The sequence below is a fragment of the Pieris napi genome, chromosome 23, assembly GCF_905475465.1.
Source record: "Pieris napi chromosome 23, ilPieNapi1.2, whole genome shotgun sequence".
NCBI classification, from domain to species: Eukaryota; Metazoa; Arthropoda; class Insecta; order Lepidoptera; family Pieridae; genus Pieris; species Pieris napi.
This window is the reverse complement of record NC_062256.1, coordinates 8,425,512-8,441,439: the sequence shown is the minus strand read 5'-3', so window position 1 is coordinate 8,441,439 and position 15,928 is coordinate 8,425,512. Positions and strand designations below refer to the sequence as shown.

General features: G+C 33.8%; 1 protein-coding gene, 1 non-coding gene and 1 pseudogene across 2 annotated transcripts in view; 1 reads left to right on the top strand and 2 right to left on the bottom strand.

The window, feature by feature from the left end:
- Positions 1 to 2,076: 2,076 nt before the first annotated feature.
- The window catches only part of LOC125061607 (carbonic anhydrase-related protein 10), a 59,534-nt gene continuing 45,682 nt past the window's right edge, over positions 2,077 to 15,928 (top strand). The window contains exons 1-2 of the mRNA XM_047667115.1: positions 2,077 to 2,256; positions 7,793 to 7,983. Of these exons, the coding sequence (XP_047523071.1) occupies positions 7,920 to 7,983 (64 nt within the window). The 5' untranslated portion in view covers positions 2,077 to 2,256; positions 7,793 to 7,919. The remainder of the gene's footprint in view (positions 2,257 to 7,792; positions 7,984 to 15,928) is intronic.
- LOC125061654 lies at positions 11,986 to 12,104 on the bottom strand. Its single transcript, XR_007119067.1, has one exon. It is a non-coding gene; the product is annotated as a 5S ribosomal RNA (ribosomal RNA).
- On the bottom strand, positions 12,285 to 12,403 carry LOC125061659 (annotated as a pseudogene).

The window sequence follows — 15,928 nt, the reverse complement described above, 5'->3', positions numbered from 1 at the left end:
AATGAGAGATATTAAAAAAAAGTATTTTCCATGAAATGGGAAAACATTCGGTTCGTTTCAAATGTTTCAGTTCAGTTTCAGGTGTGTATGTAGGGTATGCAGGTGATTTTGCGTTATGGATATTCCTAATACTCATTTTAACCATATTCCGCGATAGCTTCAAGGCTTAAATATTTTTCGTTGTATGTCCGTTGTATACAAAACTGAGTTTTGCATAGTGTTGATGTGAGGAACAACTATTTTCTTGCTTCATTATTTAATCATGTAGCAGGCATAAACAAGAGTTGCCGTTGGCTTTTGAGAGAGGAGTATAAATAAGATTTATTGACCTCAACAAAATTACGACTTTTACAGGGGGACAAACAAGCTGACGGAACGCCCATAAATGGCAGTCATCACAGCCCATGGACGTTTGAGTGAGGAGTATGTATGTTCTCTTTTTAAAAAGTAAAGTAAAAAAGTACAAAATCATTCACTTATGACTCGTCAGTAAAGAAATACATATTAATGCTTCTAATGTTACATTTACTGCCAGTTCTCAAATCAAGGGCGTAGAACGGAAGAGAAGAACTGGCAATAAACTCTCCGCCACTCTTTTTAATCGCCTTTCTTTTTTTTACACAACGTTTGTAAGGAGCTGCAACCATTACACCATGTTCCACATGACATATCAAGTAATTAATAATAATAACATAAATTAAGAAAAACAAAGACATGTCCTCTATCAGCAGGAGGCATGGTGAAATAGGAGCACGCACTTACATTCTCGTGAGAACAACACGCAAACACATAGTCGAAATAACCAACATCACCGCATACACGAATTCAAGTACGACCAGTCAATACAAGCAGCACCCGTTCACGAGCATGACGCATGGCCAGCCATCGGCCCCCTCGCCATATTTTAGGGAGAGAGACAATCTGACGAACTACTTAAACAATTGAAAGTCGTGACCAGGACTGACCTCCACTGAGAGTCGGTTCTACAGTTTGCTTGTTCGACTAGCGTACCGTAACCGTAAACAACTACATCCTCCTTCAAATTGTTTGAATTACCTAAATAAATGACAAATTATTTATTACGTTTAACTAATGTTAGTATATAAATACACAAAGCCATAACTCAAATACACGTTTATAAATATGTAATTTCAACTTTGGGTCAACCTTGACTGTTTGAGTTTATATGTTTATTAACTACGGCTTTATGTAATGTGTGTGTGTGTGTGTTTTAATATGTATGTATTTTGGTAGCCAATACCAAACAAATAATGAGTATGTAATACCTAATATTTTTTGTATATCACTTTTAAATAAGGCTTATAATAATTTTAATAAATTTAAAAATTTTGGTGTTTTGGGTAGTAGGCTGATCACCTACTTACCTATTAGATTGACACATTAAACCTAAAAAGGTTGTAGCGCCACTGATTTGATTTGTTTTTCATAGATAATTTACATGTGCAAAAAGTGCTCAGTTGTGTCAAAAGTTCTAAGTTTTAGTTTTTTATATTTATATTCTGGCATATCATATTGGCATCAGGTATAGTGTTGTCCTTATCTAAATTTTGACTCTCATACAATTGATGTTTAAAGTTCTTTTCTATATTAATGCGATTGTACGACCTATTGAATTTTCTTTAGGATTTCTTAAATAAATCTTTGTACTGTAAGATCATCCCCACTACATTGTTGTAGGCCGTTCCCTTTGTCACTTAAATCTATATTCATCCCTTTCCGCCGACGAAAACTTTTCAGCAATATCCGTGTTATTAAATATATCCCAATGTGAATGTTACTGCAAATATAAACCTTATTCCAAAGAGAAAACGTTTAAAATAAAATCAATGAAAACTTCACTTATTCCATTTTCGAATTAAACCCGTCAACTTTTCAGCTTCAACGAGATTAAAATGACGTAACACAATATTTGTTTCATGCAAATTCTACCTTAAATCAAACGACTTAAAGACGTCTTTCTGGTGATGAGCCATCCAACATAAGGTGTTTATTATAATATGTTAGTTGAAAAAGTTAAAAGATAGACCATTCAGGACGTGTTGACTGCAAGCCTCCGTGGAGCATGTTTTCAGTCGCGTCGCGCGCGTCATGGAGATAAGACGTGTATAACTATACTCTAAAATGGCGGGAACTTTTAGATTTACGATCTTTAACAAAAATAACTCAACTTTTAACGTCTAGTCTGTGTTTTTATATATAAGAATGAACATTTTGAAATAGTTTTAAAAAAAATATGTAAGTATTAACTTATTAAACAAGTTTAATCGACTACGTAAGTACTTAGTAAAAGTATAATTTATTATATTATATTATACTAATATAACCGATCAATAAGATGGGCCACAGTGTTACAATTATCATGTTTCTAATTTAAGGTTCAGTGCTTTTAAAAGTGCATTAAAGAACAGAAAAATTAAATTAAATTAAGAAAAAATAATACGTGAATCCCGCAGTTTAAAATTAAAAAAATTATAATAATTACTCGATTCCAAAAAGTATTAATATTCATTATTTTATTTGCCTATTAAAGTAAAATTAAATGTAATTTTACAAACATTACCTATTATATCGAGTGAATTTGCTTATCTTGCCTAAGCCGCGTACAAATTATTTGAAGAAGTTTATTATTTATGAGGGTGTGCAATTATTTAATCAATTACCGTCTAAAATTCGTAATATTAGCGTGTTTAACCAATTCAAAAGGGCATTAAAGATACATATCAGAATTAGCCTTGTAGACTAAAATTAGGACGACTGTCTGATGGCGACGTGAATCTCGTTTATATATATATTAAGTTTCTCATGTACCAAAATACATTTTTATTAATATATTATTATAGTAAAATACATTATTATATTAGGCAAAATATATCCGAGAAACGCTAGACTTTTTTTGACTTAAAATATTTAATAAAACCACTTAGTATTAATAAATAATGGCTTACTAATACCGTCAGTTTATTAAAAGGTTGTATTGCACTTTTATGTCGCTTTAAGTAAAACGCAATAACCTTCTGATAAGATAAGATATCCTGTCTTTCGTATAGGAAAAGTTTGTTGGTAATGTAGTAAGTTAAGTATTTTAAACAATAAATTAAAAAAACGGAAAGTGGTAAAGAAAATATTATATTCGTTAAATAAATTTTGTTAAAATAAATCTCTCTTATATACGGTTACATAACTCGCGGTCATCTAAATTACTCTACCAAAAGACGAAAATTTAATTATTTACAGGTATTTAATAAAAACGAAAATAACGCTTAAGTGAGGTTGTTTCGTTTATTTATTAATAACTAATGAAATCATAAAAGCCTTACCGTGGGAGAAATATGTTTAGGGTGCATTCGGTGTAAGGAATTTTAGTGTATAGGAATCGAACCATGAACTTATAACAAATGTCGGGTTAACTAAAATCAATGTTTGATAAATTTAAGAGTTTAAAAAACTACAACTTGTAAATGATTATAATTGTATTTAATTGCTTAGTAATAATAATAATAATTTATTGGCAAGAATATGGTATAAAAATGTTATGGTGGTGCAAATTTGTCTTAAAAAGTAGAATAGAAGTTACAGTTACATTATGAGTTATACCATTATAGTCAATTATTATATTATTTAATCATCACATTATTAAAATACACTATTACGTTGTCAATTAATATTAACTATAATGTTTCACGCAAATAATCATAATAATACATTTTTTCCAAAAGCAGTAAGTCGATTTTGAAAACTCTAGTAGGAAGATCTTTGAGTGTCTTTGGTAAATTATTATAAACCTTGATTGCCATACCAAAGGTGTTTTTCCTTTACAATAGCCAATTTCTCCCCATGTCTACTTGGATCTATTTCCGTTGACTTAATATTTTTTATGTTGAAGTATGAAGTATGAAGAGATAAAACTTTGAGCTTTAAAACAAAGGAACGCAACTATCAAAATAGTATGTGTGCTCTAATACATTTTATTGAACCTTAAATACCCTATTTACTTCGACTGAATTACCCCAAACTATAATTCCATATCTAAGAATAGAAGGAACCTAGGTACTTCCATTATGATCTAAAATTTGTACAATAAAATACTGTTATCATATCATATTTATTTAATTGAAATGTAATTCGTAAATAGTTCTAGCGTGCTTACGGCTAAAATCATTCTTCTTGTGATTATAGTAAAGTACATAAGCAACGCGTAAGTTTATAAAAACATTTGTTTCACAATTGTTCAATTGCACAAGTGATTTATTAGAAATAAATACCATCCTCGACGTCCGTCGTTCCACAACTGAGCTTTTCTCAAGGCAGTTTTTGTACCACTATGTGGAACCAGCTGCCCACTGAAATAGAAAACAAGGATAGAGCGTACCAATTCTGTAAAAGCCGGCAACGCATTTACAATCTTTCTGACAATGTGTCCATAGGCGGCGGAATCACTTAACATCAGATAAGCCTGCCGGTTTGCGTCTTATTACATAAAATATTATAAAAAATTTGACTTTATTGTCCAATATGTAATTGAGTCTCATCCCTGAGGTCGTAGGTTCGATCCCCAGCTGTGCACCAATGGACTTTATTTCTATGTGCGCATTTAACATTTGCTCGAACGGTGAAGGAAAACATCGTGAGGAAACCGACATGTCTTAGACCCAAAAAGTCGACAGCGTGTGCCAGGCACCGGAGGCTAATCACATACTTGCCTAGATTTAAAAATGATCATGAAACAGATTCAGAATTCTGAGGCCTAGACCTAAAAAGCTTGTAGTGCCACTGATTTATTTTTATTTATGTAATTGAGTCTAAAATACTCCAGTATTCCTATACCATACAAGGGAGTGATAATTACAATTGGAAGTCCTTTGGGGCCCGATGTTCTAACATATTACTCTCGATGAGGACTGGTTACTACTATAGGAAATTGACAATAAAAAATTCAATACTATCGTAATTTATATAGGCCAGTGGAATCTATGAAAATAATATTCGGGCAAATGAAAATTCCGATGCATTTGAAATCGCGAGCCGCTCTGAGGATTTAATTCCCTTGACTGTAGCGAATCGGCGCGTGTTTTTTCATTAAAACGCATTCAATGCGACGACGTGGCTTTGAAATAGCGGACCTTTTCAAAAAATTTCCCTGACATTCCACTCTGCACTGCTCCCATTCTATTCAAGTCTTTTAACATAACGTTATTGACATTTTTTGTTATTTCATCCGCGGCTATAATTACTGAAAATCGCGATAAAAACATCATAGCCCATTCCAAATGTTTAATTCCTTGCCGAAGTTTATTAGGCAACACCTTGACTTATTTACTTTGATCTCATCCTTGAAGATATATTTTTGTAATAGTACACAAGAACAGAGTGTCTTCCCCGTAATAGAGACTGTATAGTGTTAGACACTCTCTTATGTTAAATATCCCTTTTAGTAAATTAGGTAATTATTATCTGTAATTAACAATCAAGTATACAGTATTATAATTTTCTTAACCTACAAAGTAATAATTAAAAATAATTAAAATCAAAATCAAAACAAATTTAAAAAGTTTGGTCCCATTGGCAGTGTACCTTTAATTACAATATTAATATGTAAATTAGGTTAGTTTTCAATTACTTATTAGTTAGGCGACATCGTAATGTTAAATGATAACTTTGAGACAATTTAAAAAAAAATGGAGTATATAAATGTTGAAATTATTTATGGTAACAATGGCGTTGATCTTAAGTAACGATAATACATAATAATTGGCCTAGAAGCTTGATGGAGTTCACATTTTTTACTTGCGAAATAAACACTAGCTACGGTAAAGGCAAAAATCAAATTAGGAAACCGGTATGTTTCATACCAGAAAATCGACGACATATGTCAGATTCTGAATTAAAAATTATCAAAGAACGGATGCAATCTGAGGCCAAACCCCATTAGGGTTTAAGCGCGACTGTGTCATCATAATCACATACATGACACAGAATAATAATACAAAAGTAAAAAAGCCGTTGTTTTCCAGTATTTACCATTAATGGAATATACCAGCTGCCCACTGAAGTATTTTCGAACCAAATCGACTTAGGGTCCTTCAAAAAAAGACCGTACCCATTCTTGAAAGGCCGGCAACGCACGAGTATCATTACTGACTTAACATCAGGTGAGCCTCCTGCCCGTTTGTCTCCTATTACATAAAAAAAAGTGTTGGTCTAATGGCTTCAAGGTGCGACTCTCCATGAGGTCGTCGGTTCGATCCCAGGCTGTGCACTAATGGACTTTCTTACTATGTGCGCATTTAACATTCGAACGGTGAAGGAAAACACCGTGGAAACCTGAGATCCAAAAAGTCGACCGTGTCCGGCATAGGCTGATCACGTAGCTGTCTATTATTATGAAACATATACAGAAATCTGAGGCCCAGCCCTAAAAGCTGTAGCGCCACTGATTTATTTATTTTGAATTCTGCAACAATAAGCAATATCTAATACCATGTCAAGCTCATTATTAATTTTACAAATCAATTCTTACAAGATAAAGTGTAGTTCTTGAGGGTGCCCTCGAACTTTCAAATCAAACAGCCATTGGTATTTCGTATAACGACCCCTTCGCGTGATAAAACCAGCTTAAAGCTCATACAACGGTACGTTCAAGTGTTATATGATTTCCCTCAACATTATATATGTCAACCAAAACACATCTAAATAATAAATAGTAAATTGTACCAGTGTTTATTTTATATATTTCTTTAAGGACTTCTAAAATTTTTGCCAGTATTTTAGGGAAAACGGGATTGGTGACAATTAAAATGATTAAATTAAGTTCATAACTGCATATAGTACAGCTATACCAAATCAGCAGCAGTAAGTTGAATCTTTGTATCTCAAAAAGAAAGAAGAGAAGGAACAAATTATTACTTTATTATACAAAATACGTACATAACGCAGTGCCTTAATAAAAATAAATCAGTGGTGCTACAATCTGTTTAGGTTTTGGCCTCAGGTTTCTGACTCTGTTTCATGATAATTTTAAATCTAATCGGCAAGTAATCAGCTTCCAGTGCCTGACAAATGCCGTCGACTTTTTGGGTCTAAGACATGTCGGTTTCCTCACGATGTTTTCCTTCACCGTTCAAGCAAATGTCAAATGCGCACATAGATTGAAAGTCCATTGGTGCACAGCCGGTGATCGAACCTATGACCTCAGGGATGAGAGTCGCACGCTGAAGCCACTAGGCCAACATTGCTCTTGTACGCAGTGCCTTAGCGCGTACAAATTTACTCAGAGAAGCGACATATACGCGTTTCTTGCACATCCTGAGTTATTGCATGAGAGATGGATATATTAAGTTGCACACTGGCTAAATTCACGTGAGGAACCATTCCAGCATCAGCTACGCTCGCCAAAACACCCTGAGCGGATCTTTATAGCCCTTAAGGCCAACAGCGAGATTCCATAAAAACAAACTCACGAGAATTGCATTAGTTATAAGTTATAAAAAGGTTTAGGTTTTTGTTCTATTTGTTTAATTTTTATATCAATAAGTTTTCAATTCTATTAGCAATAAATTACTGTAAAAATAGGAAATAATAATTAAATATTAAAAAAAATAATTAAATATTTGAAAATACCTAAACTATGCATAATACAATTTTATTATTAAACTACTATTGCAAAAGAAGAAAACTTTCTGTTTAGCATAGGATAGGTTAAGAAGGTGTTGTTAAAATTAGTGTATGTGTAAAGCTTTGGAAAATGGAAACTTTTAAAGATTTATTTTTTCAGGTATAAAGCAAAGAAATTAGACGTTCCATTTTTGAAATCGCGTGGAATGTCGTGGAATGCTTGAGAGAATCGTGAAGTATTTCAAATGTGGCAGTTTACATGGGCTAGTGACAGCGGTGCCTAGACAATGCACGACCTGTTTGGAGTTGCAACAGCCTCCACATTTCTCCAAATATTATTATCATTTACTGGTAAGTTTTTTTTATTTAGTAAATTAAGTTTTGCTTCTCTGCCATATTAACCAACAGATCTAATTAAAGACATATATTAACTATTCATAAATTAAACAGGTTTTGACCCTTAATATTTCTGTCACAGCTAAACACAACAGATATCGGTTTTCTCACAAAAACACATCATAATCGGTACATTCGTTTAGCAGCTAGAATACCATAGACAGACGTCATACGACGACATTCTTACAAAGAAATCATAACAGGTCCATTCTTTTAGAACCCACAGACATACATACACAAGCAGATATGTTAAACACAAACATAAAGCCTACATTTTATATAACTTCATAAAAGTAAAAGTAAAAAAAATCATTTAATCATATAGGTAACATAATGTACAGTTATGACTTGTCAGTAAAGAAATACATATGAATGCTTCTAATTTTACATTCACTGCCAGTTCTCAAATCAAGGGCGTAGAACGGAAGAGAAGAACTGGCAATAAACTCTCCGCCACTCTTTTTAATCGCCAAGTTTTTTGTTTTACAAAATGTTTGTAAGGAGCTGCAACTATTACACCATGTCCCATGTGACATTTTAAGTAATTAATAATAATAACATAAATTAAAAACAAAGATTTGTCCTCTATCAGCAGGAGGCATGGTGAAATAGGAGCACGCACTTACATTCTCGTGGGAACAACACGCAAACACATAGTCGAAATAAGCAACATCACCGCATATACGAATTCAAGTACGACTGGTGTGAACATAAATCCTAAAGCTTTAGAGCAACAATGACACTCTTCAACAGTTTTCAACATTTATGAATAAACTTTAATTTTAAAGATGTTCCTTTGGATTTAATTATTGCTTATTGCTATATAAAAAAATGATAAAGTTTTGTATCTAGCCATTTTTGGGCTTTAAACTGAAATTAAAAATCCTTCGCTGTACGAAGTTATTATTGAGTAGATTGATAACTTGCAGTGCCAAGTTACAATCACCCAAAGTTAGAGATAAGTTAAAGGTTCAGTCGGGACTTAGCCGAAGCTATAACTCTTGTATCATATTCTAATACGTTTTTAATCAAAGTCATACTAAGACATACTTACTTGTTTGTATGTAGAAAGTATTGTCAGATAAATGGCGCGGTTGGATCCAACCAAATAATCTAGTCTTAATTAAGATATAGGCCATCGATGTGAACATAAAAAAAAACGTGTACTTATGTACACGCATTAGAAATTGAAAAATCATCATGAAGAAGAAAAAATCTTTTTAAAAAATTTATCTTTCTCCTACGTTTGTAGAAAAACCGACACTAACAATAGAAAACTGGGTTTTAATACATTGAAAGTATTATAACGCATTAAATCTAGTTAAATTAAGTTTATTTAAATGTTACGAAAAAAAATTCTACATAATTACAGAAATGGACAGTTTTATTTTAAAATGTTGATGCTAACTCCAGGGTGTCGGTTTTTTGTGACGGTGTGCGCGCGCATCGTAAAAACTTAGTTTCTTAATTTTTCCCTAACGCGCCAAAAGAAGTATAACTTCAAAAATGTAGAATAATTGTACCTATCAATAAAGGATATATTTATTTATGTTCTTATTAAATCTCTGGATAATAGAGTTTTCTCACGATTAATACCTTAACCATTCGTTCTTATAATAATACTTTATTTATTGCAAGAATATGGTACAAAATGTTTAGGTGATATAATCGTAAATCGTTCACATATTCTGCCTCACACGATGGCGCGCAAATTTGTCTTAAGGAATTTTACATTACTAGTCAAAGTCAATTCTTATATTATCTAGTCAATTTAGTTAGTTATAGCCTAAATGGTTTAAATTAAACCCGTGTTCAGAAATAGCTGACACCTTAAGGTATGAAGGCGTCAGAGGGAAACCGGAAGCAGCTGTGTCGCTCGCGTGCTATTTACCAATTTATCACTAACCAGATTATATATAGGCCGGTTCCTTGGACGTGTTTTATGACCTTGTTTGCACTCGTATTGTTTATCACTATATTGTAATTCAATTGTTTCCAAAATATTTCGCTTAAGAATATTATTGCAACAAAAATAAGAGAGCTTGAGAAACATTTTTTGATGCCGCCGCCCATGGACACTCACATTGCCAAAAGGCTCGCAAGTGCGTTGCCGGCCTTTCAAGAATTGGTGCGCTCTTTGCTTGAAGGACCCTAAGTCGAATTGGTTCAGAAATACTTCGTATATATTTCGTACTATAGATATCGAATATGATGTGGTAAACTTCAATAAATAAATAAAGCTTTACAAATAAACGTTAAAAGCTTGATTATTTTTGTAGCACAGCTCCGCCGTTGATGTATCAAGGTGTCTAATAATTCAATTTACAGCGAATAAGTCCGAATAGCTTTATATGATTTTGCCAACCCATAAATAAATTATGGTTTGATACATTTAATTATCTTTATACAAGACTACAAAAATATTGTTTAATGTACCTCAATTGTTTTAAAGGATTTTTTTGTGAAACTCAGTTACAAGTGTTAGGTTTTGTTAAATGTTTACAGATAGTCGATGATGTAATATGACAACTGAGTGTGTTAAGACGAGACTGATAATTTAACAACATTGATAACAGTTTTTTCATCACATAATGGAGTGGTTATGAGTGACTCATTGACAGAACATTCCATTAAATTAGCCTAGTGGCTTCAGCGTCCTTGGGTAGAATGCCTGGCCAACCCTGAGGGTCATACTCGACATCCATAGCGTGGGCCTGCGTAGGCGCATTTTCACCTCATTTAAAAAAAAAAGTAGCTTCAGCGTGTGACTCTCATCCCTGAGGTCATTGGTTCCATACCCGGCTGTGCACCAATGGAATTGCGCATTTACCATTCGCTCGAACGGTGAAGGAAAACCATATTGTAGTTAAAGTGAATATGGTGGTCCACCCCATTGTTTTTTATTTCTACCACCAACCCATATTTGGTATTAGCCATATTAGTGCTGATGAATTCGTGTATGCGGTGATGTTAGTTATTTCGACTATGTGTTTGCATGTTGTTACCACGAGAATGTAAGTGCGTGCTCCTATTTCACCATGCCACCATAGACGACAAGTCTTTGTTTTTCATTTATTTATGTTATTATTATTAATTACTTAAGATGTCTTATGGAACATGGTGTAATGGTTGCAACTCCTTACAAACGTTGTGTAAAAAAAATCATGGCGATTAAAAGAGGGATTAAAGAGAGTTTATGGCTAGTTCTTCTCTTCAGTTTTACGCCCTTGATTTGAGAACTGGCACTAAATGTAAAGTTAGAAGCATTTCATATACATTACTTTTTTTTTGACGTTCATAAGTGTACATTGTGTTAACTATTATTATTATATATGATTAAATGATTTTTGACTTTTGACTTTTATATGTAACGTTCGCCGATCTTTATATGCCATCCAGTACATAAAATTAAAATATCATAATACACATTCACAAAGAATATTAAATTAGTAAACCGAATTAGTTATCCGATTGCCCAACGAGACATAAAGCTATAATTTTTATTCCACGTTAAAACGCTTTCAAATGAAAACAGACGCTGAACATCTGGCGAATTAAAGCTATGACCGAACGTGCAGTACCTAAATATGTAAAATAAATTGTATAAAAGTCACAAAAGGAACGTAAATTGTGTTTTCAGTAGTGTTTTGGTCGCAGGTGGCGCTGGTCTTAAGCTCAAACGGACGAAAGCTGTACACGACTTTAATTTAACTTGGAGCATTGTTCTTGCACATTTAGTCTTCAATATCTTTGTGATATTTCTGGGCTTGATTGTACTGTATACTTCATTAACGGTATAAAAGCGAATTCTATTAAAAACATAACTTAGAAAAAAAACTTTAGAGGTGTCAAGGGACACCCGGATGGAACGAAATTCCTTTCGATTAATTTATATGTTAATTGGTATCATAACAGTATGATAGATATTCTCGACACCAATCTTAAGACGAAAAAAAAAGCCAACATCACGAGGTGTTCCCAGGCGGTCACCCATCCAAGTACTGACCTCGCCCGACGTTGCTTTACTTCGGTGATCGGACGAGAACCGGTGTATTCAACGTGGTATGGACGTTGACGATAGCTAAATCGAAAATGTATATGTATATAACAACTATAGAAAAAGTGTCGTTACTATTTTTGGTCTTAATTTATTCCGTCTAGCCCCCTTTCGCTACGCTCGATAACTTCGTTCCAACAAGACTAATTTAATTAAGTGATTCCAAAAATAATTTTCATTTCTTATTCCTACAAAAAAAAGCCAACATCACGAGGTGTTCTCAGGTGGTCACCCATCCAAGTACTGACCTCGCCCGACGTTGCTTAACTTCGGTGATCGGACGGGAACCGGTGTATTACAATAGCAAATAGCAAAAGAGTGTCGTGACAACTTTTCGTAAGAATTATTTCCGTCTAGCCCCCTTTCACAACGCGCGATAAGGAACTTCGTTCCAAAAAGAATCGGAACGCAGTTCTTCTACCGTAAAAAGTTGTAAAGCTTAGGTTTCCTAGAAAAGCGGTGCCGTTAACAAACGGCCGTCATTTTACGGTTGTTAATAATGGCCGTCTTTACTTTTTAACATAATGCAAAAAAAATATAATTTTCGCTCGTCCAAGTCACGTTTCCACTCATGGTATTAATTAAATATGAGCACCGCTACACGCGAAAAACGTTGAACTAATGTTTATCAGCGTTATGACGGCCGTCATCCAAATGACAGCACCGCTATTTGATGTTACGGTGACACTCAACGTTATCTAAAAAACCTATAGACAACGTATGGGTGACGTCACCCAACGTTACATTACGGCTGTTGGATAACGGCACCGCTTTTCTAGGAAACCTAACCTTTAGTTAAGTTATAACCTAATTAGCTAACCGAACAACATCTTATAATGACCATATGAATATTACAAATCTTTTATGGTTTAAATATATAAATTGAGACTTAGAGTTTTGATGATCGGTCAGATAGTGAGTGACAAATTAACTTTGACTAGTTATAATTCTTAAATTACTGGTTCAAATTGAATTAAATTTGTATCTAATAAAAATTCGGGCTTCTAGTTTGATCCATAATAAAGTTATAGGTCGAAAATGGCCTGAACTGCTTCAAGAAAGTGATGGCTAAAAAGGCCATACCACTTTTTTTAATCGACTGCACTTCCGTGCCACATATTAACATTACTTTTAAATTGGAGAAATTAATGGCCAGTCCATCAAAAATGATTACTGGAGGATTAAAATTTAAAATTGCAGTAGGTACTTTCGTAAACTAAAGACAATAAATTCTAAATTCAAAATTGTTTATTTTGTACCATATAGTAACTAAAATTATATACAATGTGAACCTGGAATAAGTGGTTGCCTGGAAGAGATCACCCGACAGCGATAAGGCCGCCAGTTGCCCTCCTTTTCATTTCATTATGTCAATTGTACTATGTTTCTGCAACGAAGTGTTAGTCACCCAAATACACAATAATATTTTTTTTATAGAACTGGGGGCAAACGGGCAGGAGGCCCGGTGTTAAGTGATACACAGACACTCTCAATTCCAGATGGCGTTACGTTGCCGGCCTTTAAATAACTTAACCTTTAAAATTAATTACCATATTATTACTTAACTTAACATTAACTACCGCTAATGTCATGTTAATGTAGTTCTCTGACATATGTAATTTTTTATTAAAATGGAATATGGAATAAATATCGGACGTTGAAGAGTAATATAAAATTCCACCCGTATCAACTTGACGTACCTTTGATGTTTAAGATAATTCTAATACACGACTATGTGGAACCAGCTACCCACTGAAGTATTTCGAAGCAAGAAAAGAGCGTACCAATACTAAAAACGCCAGAAAAACATTTGCAATTCTGGCGTTGAAAGTATTGCGAGATAGTCCTCTAGTCACCGAACCCCCCGCCCTGTTTTATTTAAAAAAATGTGTCTACTTCAATAAATTAGTATTATCTTAATTAATTTTGACGTTTATAATTATTCAATTGATATTTTGATAAAAACGTGGGTTGTAAGTTGTGTTATGATAAAATTTTATTACATTTATTATATTTTTAGATAAAATGTTATTACAATATTATTAGAAAAACGATTTCAACTTTGTACCGCAAGCGTCCTCTAGCATAAGCGATAAAACGCTCCATATGTATACAGGAAATTCCATTACGATGATCGCTATTATAGATATTTGGGGAGCACAAATGCAATAGTGTAGAATTTGCATAGGTAGAAGCGCCACGCTGCTGGTGCGATTCGGTTTGAATACGTAACATCGATGCGGTCTCGAAAATACTGTTTCATAAGCGACAATCCATATTTTGCCGAGCTTTCGATATTGAGAATAAGCTGTACTGTAAGTGTATCGGTGGAATTACAATGTATTATCTTAATGAGTGGGCTGAATAGTTTGTAGGCTGACATAGAAAAAAATATTGTTTGTATAGAATTTGATTATTTAATCTAATAGATAAAATTCTCGTCTCTCGGCTTGACCGATTCTCATGAAATTTTGTGTGCATATTGGGTATAACTGAGAATTGGACAACATCTATGTTTCATCCCCCTACATGTTAAGGGTAGTCCACCCCTAATTTTTTATTTAATTTTTTTTATTTTAATTTTTTTTATGATACAGCATTAAAAATACATACAACCCCTAATTTTCACCCCTCTACGATCAACCCCTATTTTTTATTATAAATGATAAACATGGCAAAACGACGTTTGCCGCATCAGCTAGTATGAAATTATAAAATGTTTCGATACCATTTTTATAGTACGATTTGTCTACAGCCTTAAAAATTTCTGCATAGTAATCATTCTCTGGATATATGGTACATGTATTAATGATAGCTGTTCGAAAACTGAGAATGGCTGGACCGATTCGGCTTATTTTGATACTGATATTTGTGGAAGTTCAGGGAAGGAGAAACATGTGTAATATATAATTTTCTTAAAAGGCCGGCAAATTTCGCAATCTTTTTAATCTTTCGACCAACTTGAAACCCCTATTATTTCAAGGACCTTGTCACCCCATACCACTCAATTAAATATATACCAATAATAAAATACTTACAAATAATAACCACTATAAAATTGGTTTAACATATAGAAGCTTACTTCTACTGGCATTGGGTCTCCGCCTTGAGATATTTAGAGTTGTAGCTGTCATCTCAAAGTAATACCAGCTATTCTAAAGAATTCCTTTTTGTTATGGTGATTTGTATGCGAATTGAAATGTCATCGATGTATAAATTCACGTGGAAGATAGGCAATTTCACGGTGCATTGGACGTTCTTTACGTTTTGCCCACGATCGCGTCGCACTTGACGCTCGCCCAACAAAAGCTTCGTTGGGGCGGATGAATTCTAACTGAATTTCATATCACAATACATATTACGTGAACACGCTAGACTTATGAACGTATAACGTACAAATGTTGTAACGTTTATGTGGGACGTATTTATACTTACTGTATAACCGTCGGCAGTGACTGATCATTCATCCATCCATCCTTGAGGTCGTAGGTTCGATCCCCAGCTGTGCACCAATGGAATTGCTATGTGCGCATTTAACATTCGCTCCGCAAGGAAAACATCGTGAGGAAACCGACTTGCCATACCAAGATGTCGACAGCGTGTATCAAGCACAGGAAGCTGATCACCTACTTACCGATTAGATTGACAAATGATCATGAAAGACAGATACAGAAATCTGAGGCCAAGACCTAAAGAGGTTGTAGCGCTACTGATTTTTCTTTTATATAACTGACGGTCAACGGTCTTACCAAGGCTGGACAATTTGCATTTGATAACTTTTTGTTTAATATAGCATTTCAATGATGAAGGCATATGATCTATTTATTATGCCACATTCATATA